The sequence below is a fragment of the Xenopus laevis genome, chromosome 5S (genome assembly GCF_017654675.1).
Source record: "Xenopus laevis strain J_2021 chromosome 5S, Xenopus_laevis_v10.1, whole genome shotgun sequence".
NCBI classification, from domain to species: Eukaryota; Metazoa; Chordata; class Amphibia; order Anura; family Pipidae; genus Xenopus; species Xenopus laevis.
In genome coordinates, this window is record NC_054380.1 from 22,994,975 (window position 1) to 23,022,113 (window position 27,139).

The following is a 27,139-nucleotide window of genomic DNA, read 5'->3' on the forward strand; positions in this document are numbered from 1 at the left end:
GACAGGAGGCTTTATTTTTTTTTTTTTGGTATGTTTTTGCCGAAACCTGCTTGTCACCGGCGGCAACAAGGACTTTTCATTCGTATACATGAGAAGGGAGAAGGTGGGGGGCACATATTAAGCATATTTCAGCTGTTGTGGAAGTACTGTGTGTGCCATTACTTTACACTTCATGTCATTGTACAACTCTTCTACAGGTTCATTGTAACCAGTCTTGTATAATATAGGACACGGATAAAAAAAAAACAAGCTAGAGGCAGCATTTTGCCCTATAGGAAACCATGGAAACCTTTTTGTAGCAGCTACAAATTGCCATGTGTTAATCATAGTGGTGGACTATATTTAAAGGGCAGTGTATCCTTCACTAACAAACGTTTTGCTTGTTGTTTTCATTAGGAAATATCAGGGTTTTTTTGCTTGTTCATGTAAAGAGTAAAAACTGAAAGTACTTCTATTATCCAAGTTCCTGGTTCATCAGAGCAGTTTAAATCCACTTTGAGAAGCTCGATATGCAGATTTCATTATCTTTATGTCCATTCTTCTAATTGCAGGTGATGGGGGTGGTACTAAAACAAAAAAAATCAAAGTTTTGCAGCAGTTCATGTTATGACGGACATTTTTGTTAATTTTTGAACGTCTTCTTTAAAGGACACCTGTTGGCCAAAAACATTTTTTTTCTCCTGATAGAGCCCACACCCTGGTTGGCGGTAGCAGTAGTTTTATATTTTAAATCGCATGGATTATGCTTATGTCATTAGATGCTCATTATGCACATTCCCTCTGCATGGCCACTCACAACCTACTGTAACCCCCAACCGGTATTCAGGATCTATAAGGATATTTTGGGCCAACAGGTGCCCTTTAATACACTTGTGCCTATTACAATCCCTTGTGCTTCCTCCATGTGACCGATTTCATTGCTTTTCCCCTGCACCCTAAAAAGAGTCAGCTGTTTGTATAGTGCAAGCGATAATTAAAGGGGTTATTTATTAGTCTGAATGCTAAAAACTTAAAAATATTTGTTTTTTTTTAACTATAAGATCCAAATTTTTAGGGGGGGGGGCTCGAATTTTTTGAGATTTATTATACCCCGAGGCTGCAAAAAGTCTGAATCGGAAAATCCTCCCATCTTCAACCTGTCGAGGTTCTGTAGAATTCAATGGCAGAGGTCCTATTTGCTATTTGAAGATATTATGGTCTGTGCTGGGTTTAATATGATAATCCAAACATTTCGGAGTTCTCCGCAGATTTCATGACAAAAATTCTGACTTTTCAGGTGTCAGGTTTTGTCCTGACGATCTGAAAAAGTCAAGGTTTTCGTGCGACAATCTGCGGTTTTTGTAAATTTTTTTCCTTTTTTTTTTTTTGATCGTAGATTCTAGTTTGGTCGGACTTTTTTTTTTTTTTTAAATTAGAATAATTTTAATTTTGATAAATAACCCCCTAAATGAAAGGATTCTCTTTTGGCGGCACTGTTCTCATGCAGAGCACTTTGTCACATGCCCCGCACACACCTGATCCACTATTGGCCACTATGTACATGTTTCGTTATTCATGTGATGCCAATGGAGTATTATTTATTGACCACAGAATTTCTCATCATTTCCTCAACATTTATTCCTTTATTTTTATTCATAGTATTGTCAAATTCCTGCCAGAATTCCCATTTGGAAATCCATAGTACTTCCCTCCAACCCCGCCTACTTTCCCACAGTACTACCCCCACATTGCTTGTGTCCTAATGGGAAGTGCAAATAACAGCACTGCCGCTGTCTCTTTCTGGGCAATGTCAAAATCGGGGGGCAGTATGATTATTATATATGTTTGGGGGTAACGCCTTCCTCTGTTGCTCTCCCCCCTATGAGAAATGGATGCACCCTGAAACGGGGACCCCAAGAGATTGTAGTCATTATAAAAGGCTGATCTATAATTGTTGGTGCTCAATTGCACAAGAGCAGCTCCAGACTTTTCTTTCAATTTCCAACTTGAAGTAAACCAGTGGGTTTTAGATTTTTAGGCAGTTTTTTTGGGATGCAGGCCCCCCCCCCCTTTAGCTTTTAATGACCCATGTAAACATCGATGTATCCACCCCACGTTCTGATAACATCGGTGACCGCAAATAGGGTATTTAAAGGTGGTTCACTTTTTAAGTTGGCTTCTAAGATGTGCTAGATTGGCCAACTCTAAGCAACTTGGTCTTCATTATTTTTTATAGTTGTTTTTTGTTTTGTTTTTTTGTTTTTTTATAATTATTTGTTTTTTTTTCTTCTGACTCTTTCCAGCTTTCTAATGGGGTTCACTGACCCCATCTAAAAAAACAAATGCTCTGTAAGGCTACAAATGTATTGTTGTTGCTACTTTTCTTACTCCTCTTTCTATTCAGGCCTCTTTTATTCATATTCCAGTCTCTTATTCAAATCAGCGAATGGTTGCTAGGGGAATTGAGACCCTAGCAACCAGATGGCTGAAACCGGAGAGCGGCTGAATAAAAAGCTACAGTAAATAACTCAGAAACCAGAAATAATGAAAACCAATTGGAAATTGTCTCAGAATACCCTCTCGACATCATACTCACAAATAATTTAAAGGTGAACAACCCCTTTAACTACTTCAAAACACACCTCTGCTTGATGTAAGGGGCAAACTTTAGACTTTTATTACCCCAATACTGTCCTGAGTATTCCTGGAACTGGAGGACTAATGTTTTATATATGTGTATGATTGTTGTGAGATATGGGGTTGCTGGTTCTTTATTGCGTTATTCAATAAACAGAACAGATCCTGCTTTATGGCTGTACAGTGGGTTCAGAAGTAGATTCAGGAGTTACCGTATCCCTTTAAGCACAGGGCTGAGTGTCGGGAGCATTAATATGTTTGTGCAACGGGGAACAATCCAAATGGATCATGTGAAAGGGGCCAGCAATCCATAATGAATAACTAATATGGGGGAGGAGTCATGAGATTTCTCCCCAGCTTTGGCGTTTCTCTGGGTGTTATACAAACAGGTGCAGGTGTCTTGGCCACATCGGGGCAACGTAACAAATCTTTCAGTGATAAATATAATCGACTGACTCATGACATTTATCCCGTGATTATTTCAGGAAGTCCTTTACGTATCTTTTGTTCAGCTTTAATTTACATGAAAGACAGCGAGGAAGCAAACAGGGAAAAAAGACTAGATACTAAATATTTATTTCAATTCTGTGTTTGATTCTTTTTTTTTTTTTTATTGGAATCTAAAGGTACAGGTATGGGATCGGTAATCCGGAAACTCGTTATCCAAAAAGCTCTGAATTTACAGCCTCCCAAAGACGCCATTATAATCGAATAATGCAAATTTTTAAAAATGATTTTGTTTTTCTCTGTAATAATAAAACCGTAGCTTGTGCCCTTTAAACCCCAGGTCCTGAGCATTCTGGATCACAGGTCCCATACCTGTAATAATAAAACAGTAGCTTGTACTTGATCTCAACTAAGATATAATTAATCCTTATTGGAGGCAAAACCAGCCTATTGGGTTTCTTTCATGTTTGCATGGGTTTTTTTTTTTAGTAGACGATGAAGATCCAAATTACAGAAATATCCATTATCCGGAAAACCCCAGGTCCACAGTGGGTGTTGCTGTGCCGTTGCCGGGTAATTGTGTCATCAGTGGGACAATTACATGGCAATTACTCGGTCAGTATAGGGGAATCCATACCAGGCAGTTGAGACATGAGCAGCCCTCCTGCCAACCAGACGGGTGGCAACCCGAGCTTCCCCCTGATTGGCCCCATAAATCCTTATTATTTACTGCCAGTGCCATTATTTCTTTTATTTTATCTATTTCTTTTTCTATCTATTTCTTTTTCTTTATGTAAAGTATTAAGTTGCCATCCTATAGTGATATAAATCCATTTGTGATTTGCCAATTCCTTCTACCGACTTATTTATTTTAAAAGTGTAAAAAAACAAATTGTGATCCATGTGAAACTGTTAATATTCCTTTTATTTAGTGTCAGGGTTATTATTTAGCTGAACTGCCAGGAGGTTAAACAAGGACAAACCCCACAAATTTAGTTTTCTGCCCCTTTTGTTGAACCGGTCCCCCCCCTCCCCCAAACATAAATCTAGTTTACAGATGTTTAGTTTTTGTATGCTAACCTCTGCTAATGGAAATGTTTATAAAGTTTATTTTTACCAAAGATATGCAATTCCTTCTGATAAAAGTATTGCAAAATAAACTTTTGTTTTATAACATTCTGGAGTTGGTGCTTTCTGTGTGTCTCTATTACTTGTATGAGATGGACTCATTCTCATTGGCTTCCCAACAGCAGCCCAGGGCTTACTGAGCATGTGCAGTGCCGCTGACTCAAATGGCTCAAGATCCAAGATGGAGACAACAATAAAGGGGATGTTCGGCTTCATGTTAACTTTTAATATGTTATATAGTATGGTCAATTCTAAGAAACTTTTCTATTGGTCTTTCGGTTTATTTTATAGTTTTAAAATATTTGCTTTCTTCCTTTCCGGTTTTCAAATGGGGGTCACCGACCCCATTTAAAGGGGACTCGTCACCCCAAAAGAATATTCAAAATCCTATTTATCACATTAGTCAAGCAGAATGAACTTTAATTACACAATATAAATTATTTGAATCTTGTTTCCTTCAGTCTGGGAACTCATAATTAAAGCAAGCAGGCAGGAGCCATTTTGTGGACACTTATCAAGACAAGCCTTGTATCATCTCAAAATCTTGTTTGTGCACCAGAATGGAGGACCTGATGTCCACAATGGTAAAGAGAACGGGGGAATGTGTGGAGAGCAGTGACATGTAGGAAGTGCTGAATGAAAAGTGAAAGTAATTGCTTGCCCCGCCTCTATGCCCACGGTACAGAGGAGGGGCAGACAATATTTGATTGACAGCTGAGATGTTTAAATGAGTTTACAACAGCTATGAATGCTTTAATAAAAAATAGAAATTGGAGATTTTTATGTCTGGGTGACAGGTCCACTTTCAGCTGCTGAATAAAAAACAAAATAAGTGAAAAACCACAAATAATAAAAAATGAAAACCAATTGCAAATTGTCTCAGTATGATTTATAGAGTGATATTCTAACAGTTAATTTAAAGGAGAACATTCCCTTACTATATAAAATACAGCATTACAGTGAAACCTCAATTTCGCCTCCCCCTGTGTTTTTTTTCTTCTCTCTCATTGTAGACTAATATTGAAAATATATTGCATTTCCCAGATTTTACATTTTTTTTCTGCCCCCTGGACAATGTAAATTGGGGGTTCCACTAATATTTTTTTGAAGGTTTGTTAACAGAGATTTCTGACGATGTGACTTCTTATGGCCTTAAAGGGAATCTGCACCTAAAAAAACTTGAATTGATGCAAACTTGCTCACGCTGCTCCTCTGAGTTAACATTTTGTAATAAATTGTCAGTGACGCTACAATTTTTTTTTTTTTTCCATTCAATCCCTCTTCTATTCATATTCTAATCGCTAACTCAAACCACTGCCTGGTTGCTAGCGTAAATAATACCCTAGCAACCAAATAGCTGCTGAAATACTAGACTAAAGTGCTGCTGAAGAAAAATCGAAATAACCGCAGAACCACAAAACCATAAAGACCAACTGTAAACGGTCTCAAAATATCTACATCATGCTAAAAGCCAATTTGAAGGTGAACTACCTCTTTAAATCTCTTTTCAATTTTAAAACAGGAGCACTCTGTATAAGTTTACGCCAGCATATTTGGGGGAGGTTGGATCCCCTTTAAAGCTTCTAAGGGTAAGGCAACTTCGGGCGAATATAGAAAACGCATTGCCGCGTGTGCATTAGCGCAGGCGACTTTGCCTATGGGGAAAAACGCTGAGGCAGTTCGGGGAGATAGTCGCGCAAAAGACGTGGCGATTAGTCGCCAGGCGACAAAATCTCTCCGAATCTCCTCGTGTGGCCTTACCTAAAAGGGCTCCAGATTGCTTCTCTTACTCCTGATTGACAAGTGGAGCCGCTACAAAGGAAGACTAAGACCTAATAGTGGAGCCGACGATCCCCCCGCTGAAACAATTTCTTACCCTTCTATATTGCAACTTGCTCAGGTTTTATTGATGATAAAATTGTACAGTTTGGGGGGGACATGACACTGGGGAAGATATGAAATGGGGAGCATTAATGCACATCAATCACTAAAGCCCCAACTGCTTCTGCATTTTTGCCTAGCGCACTGCCTGTTCTTTTCCCACACACAGAAGCCATTTATAAGGCAGAAGTGGGGGGCAGTTAAGGAAATGAGTAATGGCAGCATCCCCCCCCCGCATGATACGGTCGCTAGGCAACGGAAAGGCAGCTCTCGCCATCTGACTTGGTACCATTCATGCTGGAGCCATAGAGATGCTATTTTTACCAGTGACACATCAGCAGTCTAAATTTAGACTCTCCGTTATGTAGGAAAACCTGTTAGCAACTAATTCATCCAATTAAAATTGACTTTTATACCTTTTGTGCTGTATCTGGTGCCACACTGAGTCTTATTTGTCTTTCCTCCTATGCACCCGGGCCCTCCACCTGTTCCTTGGCTCAGCATTCCTGTGCTCTCACCTACCTGCTATGGCCAGGCTATTCGCCTGTATGGAAATATATATATATATATATATATATATATATATATATATATATATATATATATATATATATATATATATATATATATATATATATAAATATATATATATATATATATATATATATATATATATATATATATATATATATATATAGGGCTCCAGTAGCACAATGAACTGGAGTGACCTTTCCATAAGAGATGGAGGAGATAACTAGATAACCCAGCTAGTAGAAGAAGGGGGCCCGGTGGGGCCCATGCTAAGTTATACAGGGAAATATGAGTATCATAAGGGATAATGTACCCCCTACTGTAAATACTAAGGATATTATGAGGGGTTCTGTGACCATATAAAGGCACAAGGCTGCAGACTGAGTTATACAGGGAACTCTGAGTATCACTCATGTATTATAAGGGATAATGTACCCCCTACTGTAAATAATAAAGATATTAGAAGTCACTGAGGGGTTGTTCTGTGATCATATAAAGGCACAAGACTGCAGGCTGAGTTATACAGGGAACTCTGAGTATCACTCATGTATTATAAGGGATAATGTACCCCCTACTGTAAATAATAAAGATATTAGAAGTCACTGAGGGGTTGTTCTGTGACCATATAAAGGCACAAGGCTGCAGCCTGAGTTATACAGGGCACTCTGAGTATCACTCATGTATTATAAGGGATAATGTACCCCCTACTGTAAATAATAAAGATATTAGAAGTCACTGAGGGGTTGTTCTGTGATCATATAAAGGCACAAGACTGCAGGCTGAGTTATACAGGGAACTCTGAGTATCACTCATGTATTATAAGGGATAATGTACCCCCTACTGTAAATAATAAAGATATTAGAAGTCACTGAGGGGTTGTTCTGTGACCATATAAAGGCACAAGGCTGCAGGCTGAGTTATACAGGGAACTCTGAGTATCACTCATGTATTATAAGGGATAATGTACCCCCTACTGTAAATGATACGGATATTAGAAGTCACTGAGGGGTTATTCTGTGACCATATAAAGGCACAAGGCTGCAGACTGAGTTATACAGGGAACTCTGAGTATCACTCATGTATTATAAGGGATAATGTACCCCCTACTGTAAAATATAAGAATATTAGAAGTCACTGAGGAGTTCTGTGACCATATAAAGGCACAAGACTGCAGGCTGAGTTATACAGGGAGCTCTGAGTATCGCTCAGGATTAAAGAGACATTTAGGAATGATTGTGTTAGACATTTAGGAATGAAGATCATATAGATGGGCATTGGGGCTGTGATCATTGTGGCAGCTGCATCTAACGTTTTCACTGTATTTCCTTATGAGATTGTGCAGGGTTAAACCTCAATGATACAATGCTGACACCTAATGGACATTTCATAAACTGCAACGAGCCACAGGGAAGCCTTTATTTCACTGTTTATTTTACAATAATTACTACAAATATCATTGGGCAAGGGATGAAGTACTTACTGTACTATATTATCCTACTGACAGGTCCACTGGTGGCACTAGCAACATACAGCCTGTGCTTCTCAGTATATTTTATTTATTTTGCAAATATTATATCATTGGAAGGACTTCACTTAAGGTTCACTTTCCCTTGAAACACCTTCCTACACTTTGTTAAACACCACAAGTTCAGGCAGACAATGATGGCACTGTGGAATAAGGGGTTAAATGTGCCAAGACTGTCAGGAGTATATAAAATGAGGGGATCATTGGGGCGCCAGTGTATCAGCTTCAGTGCATTCAATGACAGCATCACATGCAGAGAATAGCCCGATACATATAGGAAGGTAGGTGCATATTAATGGAGTGGTTCACCTTTAACTTAACATTTAGTATATTGGCCAATTCTAAGCATCTTTTCAATTGGACCTCATTATTTATTTTTTATCACAGCCCTTAGAGAGGTAAATGCTGCTGAGGAAATAATTCTATCCGCACATCCTCTCTACCTGAATGCAAACAAGGGGGGAGAACAATGCAGGCTAAAAAATCTCCATGAAGAGAACAACTAACCAAGATTTTAGCGCGCAAGTGAATGTCGCCACATTGTCCTTTCTGAAACACAGTAGTGGCATTTTTATTGCATTATCTATTTGTTAACTTTGTCCAGGATAGAAGTGTTATTTGAGAGGGGGTTTTCCCTTATACATTTTTAGTGTTACTGTCCCTTTAACCTGTTGAATATCATTTCTAAGAATAATAGATGGAGAGCCTCTTTCTATCAGCTTAGATTCCATTTTACCTAGATCTTGAGATTAAAAAAAAAGTAGGGTCATTGGTGATCCGACATGCCCTTGGAAACTGGCTTATTGGTATTGATTGTTTCACTGCTGAGCAGAGATGGGCCAAGCCGGTTGGGAGCCCTAAGGAACCCTGGCCGCCCGCTCTCTGCTCCTGCCCTGTGCAAACAACATGCAGCGCAACACAGCGGAACCAGAGAACAGGAGATAGGCCAGTGTGTTTGCTGCCTGCACCCTCACATCCATCTTTTAATGCCACCCCTGTATCCCCAATGTGGTTTTCTGTCTTTAGTGGGAAAGTGGCTTCATGCACACTAGACTCCAGTGTCGGACTGGAACACTAAGGGCCCACCCAAAAACCTTAGACCAGGGGCCCACCAAGAAAATATAGACCAGGGGCCACTCTCAGTAATATTATTCTCCCTCTCCTCACTCAACCCCTATTTTCCTAGTCTCTTTTCTTGACATACTATAAACTATTAATCCATCTATTTAGCCTCTTTGTTCTCATAGAAATAGGGAATGGCCATGAAATAGGCTAAATGTTTAGCAGCATGAGGGGCCACTGACACCTGGGCCCACCGGGAGTTTTCCTGGTATCCCAGTGGGCCAGTCCGACACTGAGACTCTCATTTTGACTTGCATTGCTCAGAGATCCCTGAGATTACAGCCTTATTTTGGTCGGATCAATGGAACTGCCTTGTCCAGTCTGTTGGAAGCAGCAGTGTCATGTCTGTATGAGGTGTGAGAGGCAACGTTGGAAGAACAAAATGGGGCAACTCTATAGAAGCAGCGCTGATTCGTATAAACTGAAATGGAACTGTAACGTGGGCTATACAGGGGTCCAGCTAGTGATAGGAGCATGGGGTTACATTGTGACTCAACACTTCCGGTTAGGGCCTTGGGTAAGCGGAAGATTCCAATAAGGGTGTCCCTAATTTGTGTTTATTTTGTTAAATCTTTGTTGGCCTTTATGACTTGCCTTGTACCTGCAGCCCAGACATGGCCGCTCCTAACGAAACAAATTATAGGCAGTTCACTACTAACAAGTGGAATCTTCTCCAGCTGTTGGGCTAATTATCCTTTAAGATGAACTTTTAGTTTGTTATAGAATGTTCATTTATATTTGCCTTCCTCTACTGCTTCCTTTCAGCTTTCAAACGGGGGTCACTGAGACTAATTGTAATGTTTTCTTTTTATTGCTTCTTGTCTTCTTTCTCACACCCTCTGCTGTTCACCTTGCAGTCACCAATCAAACCACTGCCTGGTTGCTAGGGTAAACTGGACCTCAGCAACCAGTTAACTGTTGAAAGAGTAGCTAAATAATTTAAAAAAAATGTAAAAATAAAAAGGAGGACCCCATGCAAATTATCTCAGAATAACACTGTCTGCATCATGCTACAAATTAAATGGATAATGAAAGGGAATATGACATCTGTACCATTTTTTCTGCGCTCCAGTCCCTCCTTCTCTCCACTTGCACAGACTTCAGGCTGAATTCCTTAATCCCGGCTGACCAGCCAGTGGCCGCTTTACTTTAAAACAATCTCTCCTGCTGCGAGTTCCAAAGTGCAACCCAAAGGTCCTTTCTGGCAGTCACCGGGGGCCCCCTCCTGACTTTTAAAGGAGAACTAAACCCACTTTCTAATAAAAACCCCTACCCTCCATAGTCGCTGCTCCCCCCGCACAGGTGTTCACACAAGCAAATGGCCCTAAACTGGTAATTCCCCTCATTGCAGAGTCAGCGCAGCGGAGTTTATGGGGGCCATATTCAACGCTTTGGGAAACTTAAGGAAGTAAGCGCCGTATCAGCGCATGTGCAGTTGTAGCAATATTCCAGTCCTGAACAAATGCGCATGCGCCGAAAGCCACGGAAATTGCTGAAGAGTCGCAATTCGCGAAGCGACGCAAGATGGCGCCTTGAGCTCTGCTGCCCTAACTCTGCAATGAGGGGTAATTATCAGCTTAGGGGCATTTACTTGTGTGAACACCTGTGCGGGGGGGACTATGGAGGGTAGGGGTTTTTATTAGAAAGGTTTAGTTCTCCTTTAAACTAAGCCCTGAGCACATGCGCGAACATCAGCATCACACCGCACACATGTGCAAACAGTGCAGCACTGATCAGGGGAGCGTGTCTGGGCCGGCGGGGGTCCATGAGGGTCGGTACCCACTGGGTTTTTTCCCAGCCCAGTCCAACCCTTGCAGTGTCTGGTGTTGTATGTCACAGACTTTAGCTTTAGTCCGTAATGAACAATATAATTAACCCGATATCCCGCTGTGCTGATCTTTCATTTTGAAGTAAAGCGGCCGCCGGCCGGGTCGAGGCGGGAGTCCGTGTGAGTGGAGAGAAAGGGGGTGAAGATGACTTTTTTTTTTTTTAATCAAAACTATACAGATTTTTTTTAATGCATATTGAAGATAGGTTTATTTTTTAGGCAGCGTACCAGTTACGTGTTTTACTTTTTTTTTGACTTTACATAACCTTTAAATTTAAATGTGAACTGCCACTTTAAGAAAACGGCCTCCTTACTTTTTCCAGACTTTGACCATCCCAAGACACTGCAGGTTAATGTTTCTCTCTTAAGGCATCTCTGGCTGAGTGCAGCTCATGAGTTAGTCATTTGCACGGTCGCTCTGATTGTCCAGTCTGTAGCTTGGTCTTTAGTCAGCTCCAAAGCCCAGACTGGCACATATCGCCTCCTTTTAGTTACCTGAGTTGAGATTTTTTTTTTTTTGCCAACACCTAATTGCAGTGCCTGTGGAAGAAACAATGAATGCATTGGTATGTACCTCTCCTAATGATGTACCTTTAGCAAATGATTTAGCTGTAGGTAGGACATGAATGTGATTATTGTATAAACTGATACAGTCCCTGTTGTTGAAGTGTAATAAGCGCCTTTGCTTTATTTTAGCTGCGAGCCCAGAATCAGGCGCTGAAGAGGGCAGTTGTGGATGAGCAGGCCAACGGCACAGCACTAAAGGTATTCCTGGAGCTTTCAGCATTCCATTGAACGGGGCCCCTGAGTTGTATCTGATGCTATAGTTACAGTATCTCTATACACCCCATTTCTTTTGTTGACTGGCCAGTATCTAGAAATGGGTAACCCTCCACCCTGGTGCAATAAAAGCCTTTGAATTCAGCGCTCAGTGATCACAGTGTTCTTTTATCTGCCAGGGAGCTGTTATCTGGTTACCTTCCCATTGTTCTGCTGCTGGGGGGGGGGGGTGATATCACTCCAGCTTGCAGTAAAGAGTGACTGAAGTTTATCAGAGCACAGTCACATGACTGGGGACACCTGGGAAACTGACAATATGTCTAGCCCCATGTCAGATTTTAAAAATATAAATATAAAAGAATCAGTTTGCTCTTTTGAAAACCAGATTTCAGTGGAGAATTCTGCTGGAGCAGCCCTATTAACTCGTGCATTTTGAAATTTTTGAAAAAACATGTTTTCCCATGACAGTATCCCTTTAAAAAATCTCCTCCAAAACCTTGCTACCACCAACTTTCCATTACCCAAGCTGTACACTACTCAACAGTGCAAATTAACCAAGTCTTGTTTAGAAGCTAGGCAGACCTGACAGGGAACTGCAGAGCTGTGATTAGCTGCCGCGTCCTATTGTGCTACTTGGGATTGAGTCTTTGCACATGGTCACCACTCATTTTTAACCCGGACACAGGTCTATGAGGAGCTCAGGTTTCAGCCATGTTTTATTTATCAGTTATCACCACCCCATGTCACTGCTCCTATCAGCAGAAAGCTGCACCTCCCCGGGGTATTTCTTTAAAAGCTCATTGTCTTCTCTTCTTTCCTACAAGGGCAGGTGCTTGCAAAATATAGTGAAAAGACAAATTTTGATGCTAAAAGCCCACGTTTTCACTACTTCTCAAGCACCTGCCCTGTCTGAAATGAGCTGCCGAAAATCACAGCAAATGAGCAGTTTTAAGAGAACAGGAGCATCAGTCCAGGGTATTAGGTAGGCAGTTATAATCACTACCTAACATTTTGGCACCCCCTGTGATTATACCTTTAGTTCTCCTTTAAATAACATAATATTCATTTATTTTTTAATTACATTCTCTAATCAGGAAGGCAAAAGATAAATACAACATAGTTCTTTTTTGAAAGTGTGATTACTCCTGTCCTTCATCTTTAAACTGAGATGTTCTTGAGGGCCATCAACTTTACTTTACATTTATAGTGGAAAGCCAACAAAATATTAAAGGGATCCTGTCATCAGAAAACATGTTTTTTTCAAAACGCATTTAATAGTGCTACTCCAGCAGAATTCTGCACTGAAATCCATTTCTCAAAAGAGCAAACAGATTTTTTTTATATTCAATTTTGAAATCTGACATGGGGCTAGACATTTTGTCAATTTCCCAGCTGCCCCTGGTCATGTGACTTGTGCCTGCACTTTAGGAGAGAAATGCTTTCTGGCAGGCTGCTGTTTTTCCTTCTCAATGTAACTGAATGTGTCTCAGTGAGACATGGGTTTTTACTATTGAGTGTTGTTCTTAGATCTACCAGGCAGCTGTTATCTTGTGTTAGGGAGCTGTTATCTGGTTACCTTCTCATTGTTCTTTTGTTTGGCTGCTGGGGGGAAAAAGGGAGGGGGGTGATATAACTCCAACTTGCAGTACAGCAGTAAAGAGTGATTAAAGTTTATCAGAGCACAAGTCACATGACTCGGGGCAGCTGGGAAATTGACAATATGTCTAGCCCCATGTCAGATTTCAAAATTGAATATAAAAAAATCTGTTTGCTCTTTTGAGAAATGGATTTCAATGCAGAATTCTGCTGGAGCAGCACTATTAACTAATTCATTTTGAAAACATTTTTTTTTCCCCATGACAGTATCCCTTTAAACATTTTACATTTTTCTTGGTCGTCTCACTTCTTTTCTTTCTTCCAACTTCAGGAGCAGCTGAAAATGAAGGATCAGTCCCTGAGGAAACAGCAGCAAGAGATGAACAGTCTGACGTTTAGAAACCAACAACTGGCCAAGAGGGTGGAGTTGCTGCAGGAGGAGCTCTCGCTAATGGATGTTAAGGGCAAGAAAACCAAGGCAAGGCATCATTAATCTGTCTGTGGAAGAATGCAAGTGCTTCCATTATGCCGCAATAGTTAGACGTGTGCCTCTTTAGCTGTTGGAACCATCACTTTTGTTCCAACAGTTTGTTCCAGGTCTTGGTTGTCTCAAGCCGTAGAACATTGATCTTTTTTTTTTTGCAATTGATTAAGTTACTTTTGCATGTTTGAGGGCATGGTGCCCTTTTATTAATCCCCACCACCGGGCACCAGCTCTATGTTACTGTTTATAGCTGTACCACCACTAATTACCTCTTGGGTACTAACACTCCTGCTCATCTAATTGGTGATTTTATGCAAATACTTGAATTGGTGTGTGTGTGTGTCTACCATATTCTGTGGCATGTGTGTAATCCAAGGTCAAGGTCTGGAGCGTGTGTGTACAGGTATGGGATCCATTATCTGGAAACCCGTTTTCCAGAAAGCTACAAATTATGGGATGGCTCCCATAGACTCCATTATTGTGAAATAATCTTCCTTGATTTAAGACTTGATTAAGATATAATTATTGGAAGCAAAACCAGCTTACTGGGGGTTTATTTAGTGTGTACATGATTTTCTAGTAGACTTAAGATATGAAGATCCAAATTACATAAAGGTCAGTTATCCGGGAAACCCCAGGTCCCGAGCATTCCGGATAAAACCTCTATCTGCATCTGCATTTAGCTGCATAAAGTCGCTGTCTATGTCTCCATAATAATATATAGATTTATATGGGAAATAATGTACCCCCTACTTTAAAATATAATAGAGGTCATAGGGGAGTTCTGTGACCATATAGTGCTTTTATACAGGTCATGGATTTCAAAGATCACTTCTAATATCTTCCTTGTACATTCTTTTTTATAATACACAAGTTTCAGTGGGTCAGGTAACACAAATGACATCACTAAGAACTGATCATAACTAATGACATCATTAAAGACCGTTTATATAAAGAAATCAGTTTTACTGCATCCTAGTCACACCTTAAAACACAAAGGGGAATGTGCATTGATGCCATCAAGCCTGTGTTTGGTATCAGCCCGACAACTGGTGTGTATGTAGGAGTCCCACTGAGCTCACTGTCTCAGCCTTTGTGAGAAACATGAGTTTATTGCGGATTTTTTGCTTTACAGAAGAACATGGATGCCTCGCAGCAGAGCCAGGAACAGAAAAGTGGGTTTGATGAAGACCTTCAGAAGAAGATAGAGGAGAACGAGCGCTTGCACATACAAGTAAGTGCAATCCCTTTAATGGATAAGTAAACCTGTAAAATATTGGAATGTAAAATTGATGAGAGTGTTATTCTAAGATATTAAGGGAAATATGTACTGTTAATATGAATGAATTTTGTTACAACACCGCCACCTGCTGGTCATTTTCCCACCAGTCTGACCACCAAGTAGTCAAGGAAGTTGTCAGGAGAAAGAAAGAGGCTGCTCTGAAGAACATTAGAGCAGCCTCTTTCTTTCTCCAGACAACTTCCTTGACTACTTGGTGGTCAGACTGGTGGGAAAATGACCAGCAGGTGGTGCTGTTGTAACTAAATTCATTCATATTAACAGTACATATTTCCCTTAATATCTTGGGGGGAAAAAAGTAAATAAATAATGAATGTAAATTGCAAAATTTCTTAGAATGGCACTCTCATCAATTTTACATTCACTTGTTTTAAAGGTTTACTTTAAACAAGACTTTGATCCTAATGTTTGAAACCACCTGGGATTTTTAACACAGATGAAGGCCTGGAGGTTGGCCAAGATGTAAACCAGGTGGTTTTGGGCTGACGTCCACAAGAGTTTTCCAGGTTCGTGGGAGGATTCATGTTAAGCTCTTTCCTCTGCTCTCCCCACCCCTGACCTTAAGCTGCTGGCTTCTGCCTCCGGCATGCTCTACCTTTAGGACTTGCACCTTCCTCACCCCTTTTTTGATGTCAGAGCTGGGCGTGTCAGGTCTATAAATAGAGGGAACTTGCAATGACTGGTTTGGTTTAGGTTGTGAGTGGGTGGTTAGGGTCAGGTGCAGTTGATGTTGTGTCACTATTTACAATGCCTTTAAATCTGCACACAGGAGCTTACCAATTTTTTTTTATCTTGACTGGTCTGTCAGTAACATTGCACATGCTCTGGGTGGCTGTTGAGAAGCTAAGCTTAAGGTGGCCATACACGGGATGATAAAAGCTGCCGACAGACCGTGTCGACAGCTTATTGGCCCGTGTATGGGGCCCCCCGACGGGCTTCCCCGATCGAGATCTGGCCAAAAGTCGGCCAGATCTCTATCGGATGGGACTAAAAATCCCGTCGGATCGTGGCCGCATCTGTTCGTTGATGTGGTCCCGCGATCCGACCGCCCGTTCCCATTCGTTAGGATCCGATCGTTGGGCCCTAGGGCCCACGATCGGATCAGCCCGATATTGCCCACCTCAAGGTGGGCATATCGGAGAGAGATCCGCTCGTTTGGCGACATCGCCAAACGAGCGGATCTCTCCATGTATGGCCACCTTTAGGGATCTCTGGAAATCATCAAAACATCAGCAGCCAGTAGGGCTACATGTCATAGTAGCTGGTGCCACAGGGCTAATTACAAATTCAATCTGGTGCAGGATACACTGGTTTCTATGCCGCCATGTTATAAGAATCTTTATTGTATGTATATCGTACAAAAGCACTGGTAAGTGATAGCAGCCCAGAGAATTAGCTGTGATTCAGAAAAAAAAGTTGTGGCCTTGGGCTGGTACAAAAAGACATGTGGGGGCAAATGTATCAAGGGTCGAATATCAAGGGTTAATTAACCCTCGATATTCGACTGGGGAATTAAAATCCTTCAACTTCGAATATCGAAGTCGAAGGATTTTGCGCAAATAGTTCGATTGAAGGAATAATCGTTCGATGGAACGATTAAATCCTTCGGTAGCTTTTAGGTGGCAAACTAGGGGGTTGAAGTTTTTTCTTAAAGAGACAGTACTTCGACTATCGAATGGTCGAATAGTTGAACGATTTTTAGTTTGAATCATTCGATTCGAAGTCGTAGTCGAAGGTCGAAGTAGCCCATTCGATGGTCGAAGTAGCTAAAAAAACACTTCGAAATTCGAAGTATTTTTTCTTCTATTCCTTCACTCGAACTTAATGAATGGGCCCCGTGGTGTAGCATGTGTGATGTGTATACATTTATATCAGTCTTTTCTTGTGTTTTGTTAAAAAGATGACATTTAAGTAAACTGATTACATGTATTCCTTTTGTATTTCACTATATAGTTTTATGAGGCCAGCGAGAAGCACAGGCTGGTGGAGTCTGAGCTGAGAAGCAGGTTGCGAGAGCTGGAGATGAACACAGAACAACATCAGGCCGTGGTGGATGGGCTGACCCAGAAATACATGGAAACAATTGAAAAACTGCAGGGTGACAAAGCAAAGATGGAGGTAAGCAAAAACCAAGCTTGTCTCTCTTCATCGCTGCTCTGCCAGAAACCCATTCAATAGATATGACAACACTTCCTTCCTGAAACGTGTGGACTTGATACAAAATGTTGCTGAGTTTGTGTTACACAGAGTCAATTGTGCCGACACATCTCGTTGCTACACAGCACCCTCTACTGGTAACTACAGAAATGATTGTGATGTTTGTGTTCATACACACATTGACAATACTAATATAATGCTTCATTGTTGATAAACATTTTAGAAATAATAGTGAGTAGTGAGAAGACCCCTTGGTCTCAGTATTCAATCTTATTTACTTATTCTATATAAGTTTCTTTTTACCTTCACATTAACCACTCCTGAGCCCTTCGCAATGCCCCTCATTAGAAGGCTGGATATCTCTCAGGGCTGTAGGAATCTCATATTGTATAAAAACCCAGCTTCATATCAATAAACCATTTTCATAATAACACACTTTTTAGTAGTATGTGTCCATACAGTACATGCCTGGATATGGTTGACTATATGGACTGTATGTCCAGACTGTGTGGACATGTATGTGCAGTTTTGGGCCCTGTTTCAAACTGTCATCTGCAGGTTTCTGTAGGTATGTTGGCAGATGAAGAGGTGGGTTTGCTTTTCCTTTCTTCCTGCAGTTTCAAATTGTTTGGGGTGTTGACTCCAGTGAGCAGAAATATGGAAGGTAGCCATACATTCTTGGCTGCTCGAAGGGTGTCCATCCATTTGACCCATAGGCTGACTTGTAGGATACTGTGCATAATAGGACAGTATATGGCCACTTTAAAGAAGAAGGAAAGTTAGAAAGTTAAAAATGTTAGGTCCTAGGTCCTTGCTTATTTCATCCTTCCTAATCTGAAACACAATGACAGTACTCTTGATTCTGAAAGAGATTCTCATGTCAGCAGATCCCCACCATATATACACGTCCAGATATAAGTAAAAAAAATTAATACATATATATATATATATATATATATATATATATATATATATATATATATATATACACACAGCCGCCATCAAGGGGGGACAGGGGGTACGAGTGTATGAAGGGGCGCCCAGCAGTGCTGCACTTTTGAAAGAGCCGGGCCCCCATTGAGAGAGCCGAAGCTTTGTAGCCATTTTTTAAGTCCCGAACAGCCGAAATGCAGAAGTGCCGAAAAGCCGAAGTCCCGAAGCGACGAAAAACCCCGAAGTCACGAAAGGAGGCGAAGTTGAAGTCCTGAAGCCATGAGTTCAATTCTACTGAACACCAATTTGTGTGTGTGTGTTTTTTTTTAATCACCTGGCCACCAATGTATTATTTTAATATTCCCCTGCCACCAATGTTTTTTTTTTTTTAAATATTTTTCAGGGCCCCAATTTTTTTTAACTTGTAAGGAGGGCCCTGGCACCAATGTTTTTTTAAAAAATATTTTTTGGGGCCCCAATTTTTTTTACTTGTATGGGGGGCCCTGGCACCAATGCTTTTTTTAAAAAAAAACTTATATGGGGGGCCCTGGCGCCAATTTTTTTTCTTTTAACTTATAAAGGGGCCCTGACCATTGTGGTCTTTTAACTGTGACATGGAGTAGGCGGAATTTGGGGTGGGGCTTGGGCGCCAGGGTGGGGAAAATTTTGTTGTATGGGGCACCGTGATTTCTAATGTCGGCCCTGTATATATATATATATATATATATATATATACATACACAGTTCAGAAAAATGGATATTGGGATATTTGTACTAATTTGTTTACTTGTATATTATCCAGGTGAAGTGTCAGGCTCTTGAGAGGGAAAGCAAGGAGTGCAAGCAGAGGACAGAAGACTGGTGAGAGCACAATTCTATATCTGACGGAGCAGGGAAAGAAATGCTTTCTGCTTTTTCAGGTTGTTGACATTTCAAATGTCACCGGCATTTCACAAACAGAACAGAAGGACTGAATGACTGAATGTTTGTGTGATTTGCCTGAGATATTCAAGTGCTCTTAAGCTGCTTTCATGGCCATAGTGACTTTTAATGATCGCTCGGTGGCCCTTTATTAACATTCTGTTTGGAACAAGCTGTTCACATCCGCAGTCTCTTCACTGAAATGTAAAATGTTATTAAGAGGGTGTCTCACGAGGCCGAGATATGATTCTGAATCAGTCCAGGATCCCACTGTAATGGATAAGAAGCACTTCTCCCCCCAGAATTCTGGATAAGAAGGGATGATTTTCCCTCCATCACTTCCTTTTGATGCATCTCAAGGCATCTACCTCATTGGCCATTTATTGTAATGGATCCATAGAGCGCCACTCCCCCACCCCTGGCACGTCTCTAATAGAAAGCTCTTTGTCCTTTCTTATGTGACTTGATCCTTCCCAAATGTAGATTTCAAACTGAGCTGAGCTTGTTACTCCTGTAGCTCAACCACCCGATTTATTTTTAAATGTATTTGTAGAAATGCACTGAATCATTGTTTATTATTAGAATTATTATTACTTATAACATTTATTTAAAGTCCCAGCTTATTCCTCAGAGCTGTACAATAAATGGCTGTATACACTGATGATAAAGAATTCATACTGAAATATGACCTATAACCGATAGATAAAGGCGTCCTTGCTCAAAAGAACTTACACTCTTAAACTTGGATTTGCACAGAATTGTTGCACAGTTTTCTGTCTCTTTGGATGATAGAAGAGTTCATTTCCAATGTTTTCTTTCTCAGCCAGAACCAGCTGAAGACACTTCATATAGATCTGAGCAGCCGATTGGACGTCTCCTTAGGCAATGGCATCATCAATGAAAAAGTGCCCTTTAATGATACAAGTAAGTATATTGAGTGAATACTTATGTGACGGTACTTTATTGTGGCTGGAACCCGCTGGAGGCACAGAATTTGTATTTTCAGTAGACTGACTGACTCCTTGGGCATCATCACTATGAAAATGTATGATCTGCTTTTGAATTGCCCATCAAGTTCAGTAGTTTCTTTAGAAACCGTAATTCTTTTATGTAGTATTTTTGCATTACATTTGTTACTGAAAGGAAAACTATACCCCCCGAACAATGTAGGTCTCTATAAAAATATAATGCATCAAACAGCTCATATGTAAAACCCAGCTTCATGTAAATAAACCATTTTTATAATAATTTACTTTTCTAGTAGTATGTGCCATTGGATAATACTAAATAGAAATTTGGCATTTTAAAAAATAAGGGCCGCCCCCCTGGGATTGTACGATTCACTGTGCACACAAACAAACCATACATGTTAGGTCACATGAGCCAATTAACAGACAGAGTTGTGTCTTTTGCTTCCACACTTCTTCCTGTTACAGTTAGAGTTGCAGTATTTCTGGTCAGGTGATCTCTGAGGCAGCACACAGACCATCACAAAATGGGGGTTCAAGGCAAGAGATGTAAAAGGTCAATATTTACTTAATTATATATACTAGTTGTTTGGTAAGATTCTTTAATATGCCACTTAATTTGAATTTAAACTATCTGTTGCTTAAGAATTCATTTTTTGGGCTATAGTTTTCCTTTAAAATCCCTGTCTGAAGACACAACAGAGCTTCCCCTGAGAGCATTCTGTTAAAATATATTTTCAGTACAACGTTGTACATATGTCACATTCGGCATATTTACTAATAAACAGACATACCTACAATTATGAAATGGAGAGAAAGTTATTTTTTAATAACAAAGCAAATCAAGGGGTACAAGGAAACCATTAACCCAACATGCAAATAAAGCAAGAATTTGTTAGGCTCACTGCGAGTCATTCTAATTGGCGTGAGTGGTACGTAAAGCATTTGTGTAGCATTTGGCACCTGATGTAGCATGGCCCTTGTGTTCATGAAAGGATGGCCACTGTTTATGTGCTACATTAGTAGGTAGGTAATCAGGATTAGACAATGCTTAGTGTTATGCTAGTGTTCCTTGTAAGGTAAGACAAGACAAGTTTTTTTGCAAAGAGACCTGGCACCATGTAGTTACACCACCGAGGCCAAGCATTCACCCCCATCAGCTTGAGCGAGGGAGTAGCAAGCGACTGCATGTCCCTCATATTTCCATGCATTTAGGTTCTTCAGTTGACTGCATGTTTTCTGGACAACGTCGTCCCCGTGATCCAAAAAGCAAACAAGCCTTCTCCCCAAATCCTAACCTAACTGGCCTTCAGGCTGAGCCCCCACTGCCGTTGATTTTTGGTCAAACCGCTGTATCCATTGTGCAGTGGTCTCACCATTGTAACTCGATTTATATTTAAGCTGGCCAACTACGTCAAAGTCATCGCTGGTATGGTCAGTCCTACACTCAGCTTGCATCCGATTCATTAAGAATTCTATTGCTTCATTATACATTTTACACAGGGACTAAGTTTTACCTGCAACTCACTTGCTGCTTTCAAGATTAAAACTCCCAAACATGGCTGTCCTTGTATTAGACACCAGTGGGATCACCTGACTATAGCTGGGAAGGGTGGGAGCTACAACATGGAGCTGGTCACAGTGATCCCAGTGGTGGCCAATAAAATGTTTAGGAGTTTTAACCTTGAAAGCAGCAAATAATTTGCAGGTAAAATGTACTCCCTGTTTAAAATGTATAATGAAGCAATAGAATTCTTAATGAATCAGAATCTCAGCAGTGTGTTATTTTAGTGTATGTTCCCCTTTAAGCTTCCCTTTCTCCAGAGATACTTTTCAAGAATTCCCATCTGGGTGGTGACTCCATCTGTTTCATATAAGCAATGCAAGTGCGATCAGCCTCCTGCCATCCATAATGTTGTTAACCTCATGGCATCAGACGGGCATTCAGCCATGATAAAATATATTTACTCTCTTAAAGCTGAGAAAATCGAAGAATCTGTACTGGCAGAAATTGAATGTCAATTATTCAGTAGGTGAAAGAACAAGCGTTTCTCGGGTACTTCGCTCTCGCTCTTTATTAATTTATATACATTTTTGTACTCGCAGCGAACGTACGAAAGACTGAGCTGCGCAATAAAAAGAAAATGATAGCAAGGATAAAACTGTTCTTTATTAGCACTCAATATATTTGATATATATATAGGTAAAGAATCCAAATTAAGAGTGCTTGGAAGACACAAAATAGACAAGTTGCAAGTGGTTTGTAACTATGGCAACGATGGAAAACTGTCAGACCTTCAAATGTATCTGCTGGAGATTCTTCGAGATAACAAGCACCTCTTGTATACGGGTATAATTGACCTTGTAATCCTAGAATCCTTTCCCAGAGCAACAAACTATTGTCTCATCGCATTTTATGGCTTGTTTCTGATACAGCTGGACGTCAGTAGGCTTTAGTGTTGCGCTTGCTGTAGTTTTTTTAGTTTAAGTCCCCCTTAATTGAAAGTCCGGGATTGCGCTTTCATTACACCCAAAGTGCACAGTGCAAAGAGCAGGTGTCCTCAGTGACTACCGAAGAGCCCCAGGCCAAAGGCACTGATGGCATCTTAAGTCTATGGGCTCACCTTCACCAAAGCTAAGGTAAGCCCCACCGTTCCTGGCCACCCCCCCCCAGCACAAACGCCACGGACAGGGGCAAGGGTCTTCGGACTCTCCTTTGCTTCATGGTTAGGGAAAGTCCCGTTTCCCGGGTTCCACCGAAACTTTCCTCAGGACACCAAATCCTTGGCCAGGAGGCAGAGCCCAAAAGGACTTGAGTGCACACCAAGACCCGTGAGAAACAAGCAAAACACATAAAAAACATATAAGAATGAGTGGTCAAATAAATAAGTGCTAAAATTGCTTTAAGGTGACATAAGGCTCCGGCCTGTGGCCGAATAAAAAAAAAGTTCTCGCTGGCCAAAAGGCCAAATCGAAGAAATAAAAGCCTTAAAGTGCAATGTGCGTATGTGCTAGACCCAGCGTGATTCGGGCACCCACCATAGGGGGCACAATGCCCCAGGCTTTCATAATGCTTAGGCCCCCTGGCCAGAGGATCAAATGTTTCTCTGCCTCACCAGAAGGAGCTTTGACACCTCTCCTGATAAGAACAGATACTACACTTGATCTTAGCCAAAAGGCTGAGACCTGACCCATACCCACAACCTGCAATTTTGACCCGCTACCCGACCTGCAATAGGCCAACTAACCAGAAGTGACATCACATCTGACCGGAATTGATGTCATTCTGCTGCTAAATGTTCGCAAAAATAATTAAAAACCTGGAAGAAGAGGGGATCAAGCCCACACATTTTATGGGTACCCAGCTGGGTTACCCGCTGACTGTCCGCACGGCCAAGCAATCAGGGACTTTTTGTCCAAAACCCCTTTGCGGGTATTCCACAGGTACCCAACCCGATGCAGGACTCTGGTTCAGGAAACCCTTCAGTCAGTAACAATTAGGGATGCACCAAATCCAGGATTCAGTTAGGGATTCGGCCAGGATTCGGCCTTTTTCAGTAGGATTCGGATTCGGCCAAATACTTCTGCCTGGCCGAACCGAATCCGCATATGCAAATTAGGGGCGGGAGGGAAATCACATGACTTTTTGCCACAAAACAAGGAAGTATATGCAAATTAGGATTCGGATTCGGTTCGGTATTCAGCCAAATCTTTTGCGAAGGATTTGGGGGTTCAGCTGAATCCAAAATAGTGGATTCGCTGCATCCCTAGTAACAATGTTATAGATATTGGGGAACATGGTCACCTAAAGTGTTCATCCTAAATCTCACCTTCAAGCTGGGCTTTCTAGGAAAGAAAATAGGTCTTCTCCCCAAACCAGCCTCCTCATCAGGGCATCCCCACAGTTTTGGAACTTCTGACTTTAGTCTTCGGCTTATCTTTCAAGGGCTGTGACACGTGACGTTTGCACCACCATTCATGGGAGAAGTGCAGCAGTCAAAACTCCTTCCCACTGCTGCTCCCAATGATGAGAATGAGAAAAGTTCTGCCTGGAGACAGATGACAGTGGTGATATTAATGCGCAGTGGTAGTGCCAAAGCTAGTGGACCCAAGCCTGGCTGTAATCATCGGCACATGCCATAGACTATGTTGTCCACTCTTTTGACCATTCCAAGAAGGAAGCAGTTTGAAGCTGGTGGTCAAAACACCAAAGGGATCATTTAGAAAAGACCAAAGGAAGAGATGCAGGATTCTAAGAAGCGCAAGAGACCTGTGGCAATTCTGCAAGGCAGGTGGCAGTGTGAAAAAGGGGCACATTATCTACAAAGTCAGGGATGACCCCTCAAGTCTTCCATAGCGCTAATATATTTCATTCAGGTGCCAGATTTTTATTTAGAATTTTTAAGATCTTCATACTTCAGGTAACCGCTGACCATCTGTTATACATGGGAGCAACCCAAGCAAAGGGCTTGAATATTTGGCCCCTGGGCCAACAGCCAAATGACAGAGAAAACGTTTGGTGTGACGTACCCTTTAGTCACTGGTGGGACCCTGTCTGGTTGAGCTTGAATATTTATCTCCATAGTTTTAGCTCTTGTCAGTCCCTCTAGCAAGGAGAAAATGCATCATTGCGTAATATTTTTGTTCTTAATAACATATAATTGACTTTTTTTTTTTAGGAACAAGCCAGTTGAATGCCCTGAATGTACCCTTGCATAACAAAAGACATCAGGTATGTGTTAAATCTGGCTGAGGGTTTCTTGAGAAAGGTCCGCGAGAGGACCAAAATGTCACATTGGCTGCACTCATAAGTACAACGTTTTGCTTTTTTCACTGAAATCCTGGTGTTGCTGGTATTTTTGAATGCTGCATGTTATTTCACCATGCACCTGGGTACTAAACAGATAAGCGGTGTGCCACCCCCTGGACTATATATATATATATATATATATATATATATATATATATATATATATATATATATATATATATATATATATATATATATATATATATATATATATATATATATAAAAAATATATAAATTCAATTACATATAAAGTACAATCTTTCTTATAGTTGCTTATATGGTTACTGCAGAGAGCTTATATATATATATATATATACAAGCTCTCTGCAGTAACCATATAAGCAATTATAAGAGAGAGTATATGTGTAAGTGAATTCATTTGTGCATGAAACCTACAAACGATTAACCTGTTGCAGTGCTTTTGTGTGTCCATCGATTTCTTTTACAGCTGAAAGCACGGGAATTCGCAAATCAGGGTCTGTCTTTTGTCCGAGATCTGGTTACTTCTCTACTGAACTTTCACACATTCACAGAACAGAGGGTCCAGATCTTTCCTGTAGACTCTGCCATTGATGTCATCTCCTCATTGAATAAGAAGGTATTGCGTGCTTTCTCTAAAAGTCTGCTGCTTGATTTTTGGAATTGGGTTTTAACCAGTCAGGCTGATATTGGACTGATTTGGGCCAAATGATTGTATGAGAACGACTATAAATGCAGGCCACCAGGGGGAGAACCACATCAGTGATCTGATGCAGTTCTTGTCCCAACGGGATTTTTAAACCTGCCCAATTTCAGATAAATATCAGTCGGGCACAGGGCCGGAAACGGGTAAGCAGAAGAGGCACCTGCCTAGGGCGCAACAATGTGGGGGCGCTGGGCAGGTACCTGTTCAAAGGTTTTCTGCCTACCCCTAGTCCATGTTCGCTCCCCTGCTGCTCTCATTTCTCTCCTCTCCTCCCCTCTATCACTCTCCCCTGCCTAACTCTGTCACCTCTGAAAACTTCTCTGCTATTATGGCACATTCGCACACACACAGACGCATCCACGGGACGGGGATAGCTGACTTTGGTGCCTAGGGCGCCTTGTCGGCTTGGCCCGGCCCTGGTCGGGCAGGTTCATTAATTAGAAAAGATCCGGAACTGTCATTTAACATCTAATTAACTTCTTATAAGTATTTACAAGTCATTTATTTATATTTAAGCACATGCATTAGAATAATAAATTCATCGATTAATTGATTGGTTCATGGTATATTATATAAACTTTACACAATGAATTCATATTTTTAATTGATTTCATTAGAGAGTGTGGGGGTTTAGTATCTTTCTCTCTTTTTCTCTCTTTTTCTCCAATAAGTGTACTGGAGCTGCTTTCTGTTCAGTTGTAACAGTAACAGACTGTAGAGGGAGCCAAATCCTTACAGAACATTTAGCTCTTTGTCAAATGAATTGTGTTGGTTTAGGCACAGAGCATCAGTGTATATCTCTGCATTGCTGCTGTAATTCTACACAGGGGGCTTATCCACTCTTTACCTAAAGGGAACACAGAATTCTTATATATGTCAAGCAAGGCGACATTGTAATAAACTGACATGTTAGACTGGCTGAAATGTTTCTCTTTCTATTGGTTAGTTTTCCGAATACCTTCACGAAAATGCCTCTTATGTGCGTCCTCTTGAGGAAGGAATGTTGCAGTTGTTTGAGAGCATCACTGAGGATACGGTTACAGTGCTGGTAGTCATAATCATCATTTTATTGCCTCTCTTTCCATCCTGACTGGGAAGACATTTCTCTAATTTACATTTTTTTTTTTTTTAAAAGGAAACTGCAGTTAAACTGAAAATATTGTCAGAGCATTTTGCAGCTTATGTCTGTTTCCTGCAAAAGATTCTCCCCTATCAGTTAAAAAGGTACATTTTTATTTTGTTGTATCTTGAAAGCATCCGACAACTTATGTTATCTTGTCCCTGGTTCATTCCCATATGTTGCATTTTTAACTAAAACTGGCTTTTCTAGTGAATGTCAGCATTGTGGATAATCTGCACTTTGGCATGGACTAGTGATGTGGGGTCGACATAAATTTGACCCGCTCCCAAATTGCACCTGACCCAA

The 27,139-nt window shown here is 40.8% G+C and overlaps 1 protein-coding gene and 1 pseudogene across 5 annotated transcripts in view; one reads left to right on the plus strand and one right to left on the minus strand.

Moving 5' to 3' along the window:
- The first annotated feature begins 10,724 nt into the window (after positions 1 to 10,724).
- Positions 10,725 to 27,139, plus strand: part of LOC108717743 (protein phosphatase 1 regulatory subunit 21-like) — a 38,047-nt gene continuing 21,632 nt past the window's right edge. The window contains exons 1-11 of one of the 5 annotated variants that reach the window (XM_018265048.2): positions 10,725 to 10,815; positions 11,775 to 11,843; positions 13,786 to 13,932; positions 15,074 to 15,172; positions 17,192 to 17,356; positions 19,131 to 19,189; positions 20,073 to 20,173; positions 24,897 to 24,949; positions 25,477 to 25,626; positions 26,660 to 26,761; positions 26,849 to 26,937. In XM_018265048.2, the coding sequence (XP_018120537.1) occupies positions 13,798 to 13,932; positions 15,074 to 15,172; positions 17,192 to 17,356; positions 19,131 to 19,189; positions 20,073 to 20,173; positions 24,897 to 24,949; positions 25,477 to 25,626; positions 26,660 to 26,761; positions 26,849 to 26,937 (953 nt within the window). In that variant the 5' untranslated portion in view covers positions 10,725 to 10,815; positions 11,775 to 11,843; positions 13,786 to 13,797. Of the gene's footprint in view, positions 10,816 to 11,038; positions 11,218 to 11,276; positions 11,645 to 11,774; positions 11,844 to 13,785; positions 13,933 to 13,966; positions 14,342 to 15,073; positions 15,173 to 17,191; positions 17,357 to 19,130; positions 19,190 to 20,072; positions 20,174 to 24,896; positions 24,950 to 25,476; positions 25,627 to 26,659; positions 26,762 to 26,848; positions 26,938 to 27,139 lie in introns of those variants that run through there. The other 4 variants (XM_041564288.1, XM_041564289.1, XM_018265046.2 and 1 more) reach the window with 4 other exon arrangements.
- Positions 23,253 to 23,408, minus strand: LOC121394382 (annotated as a pseudogene).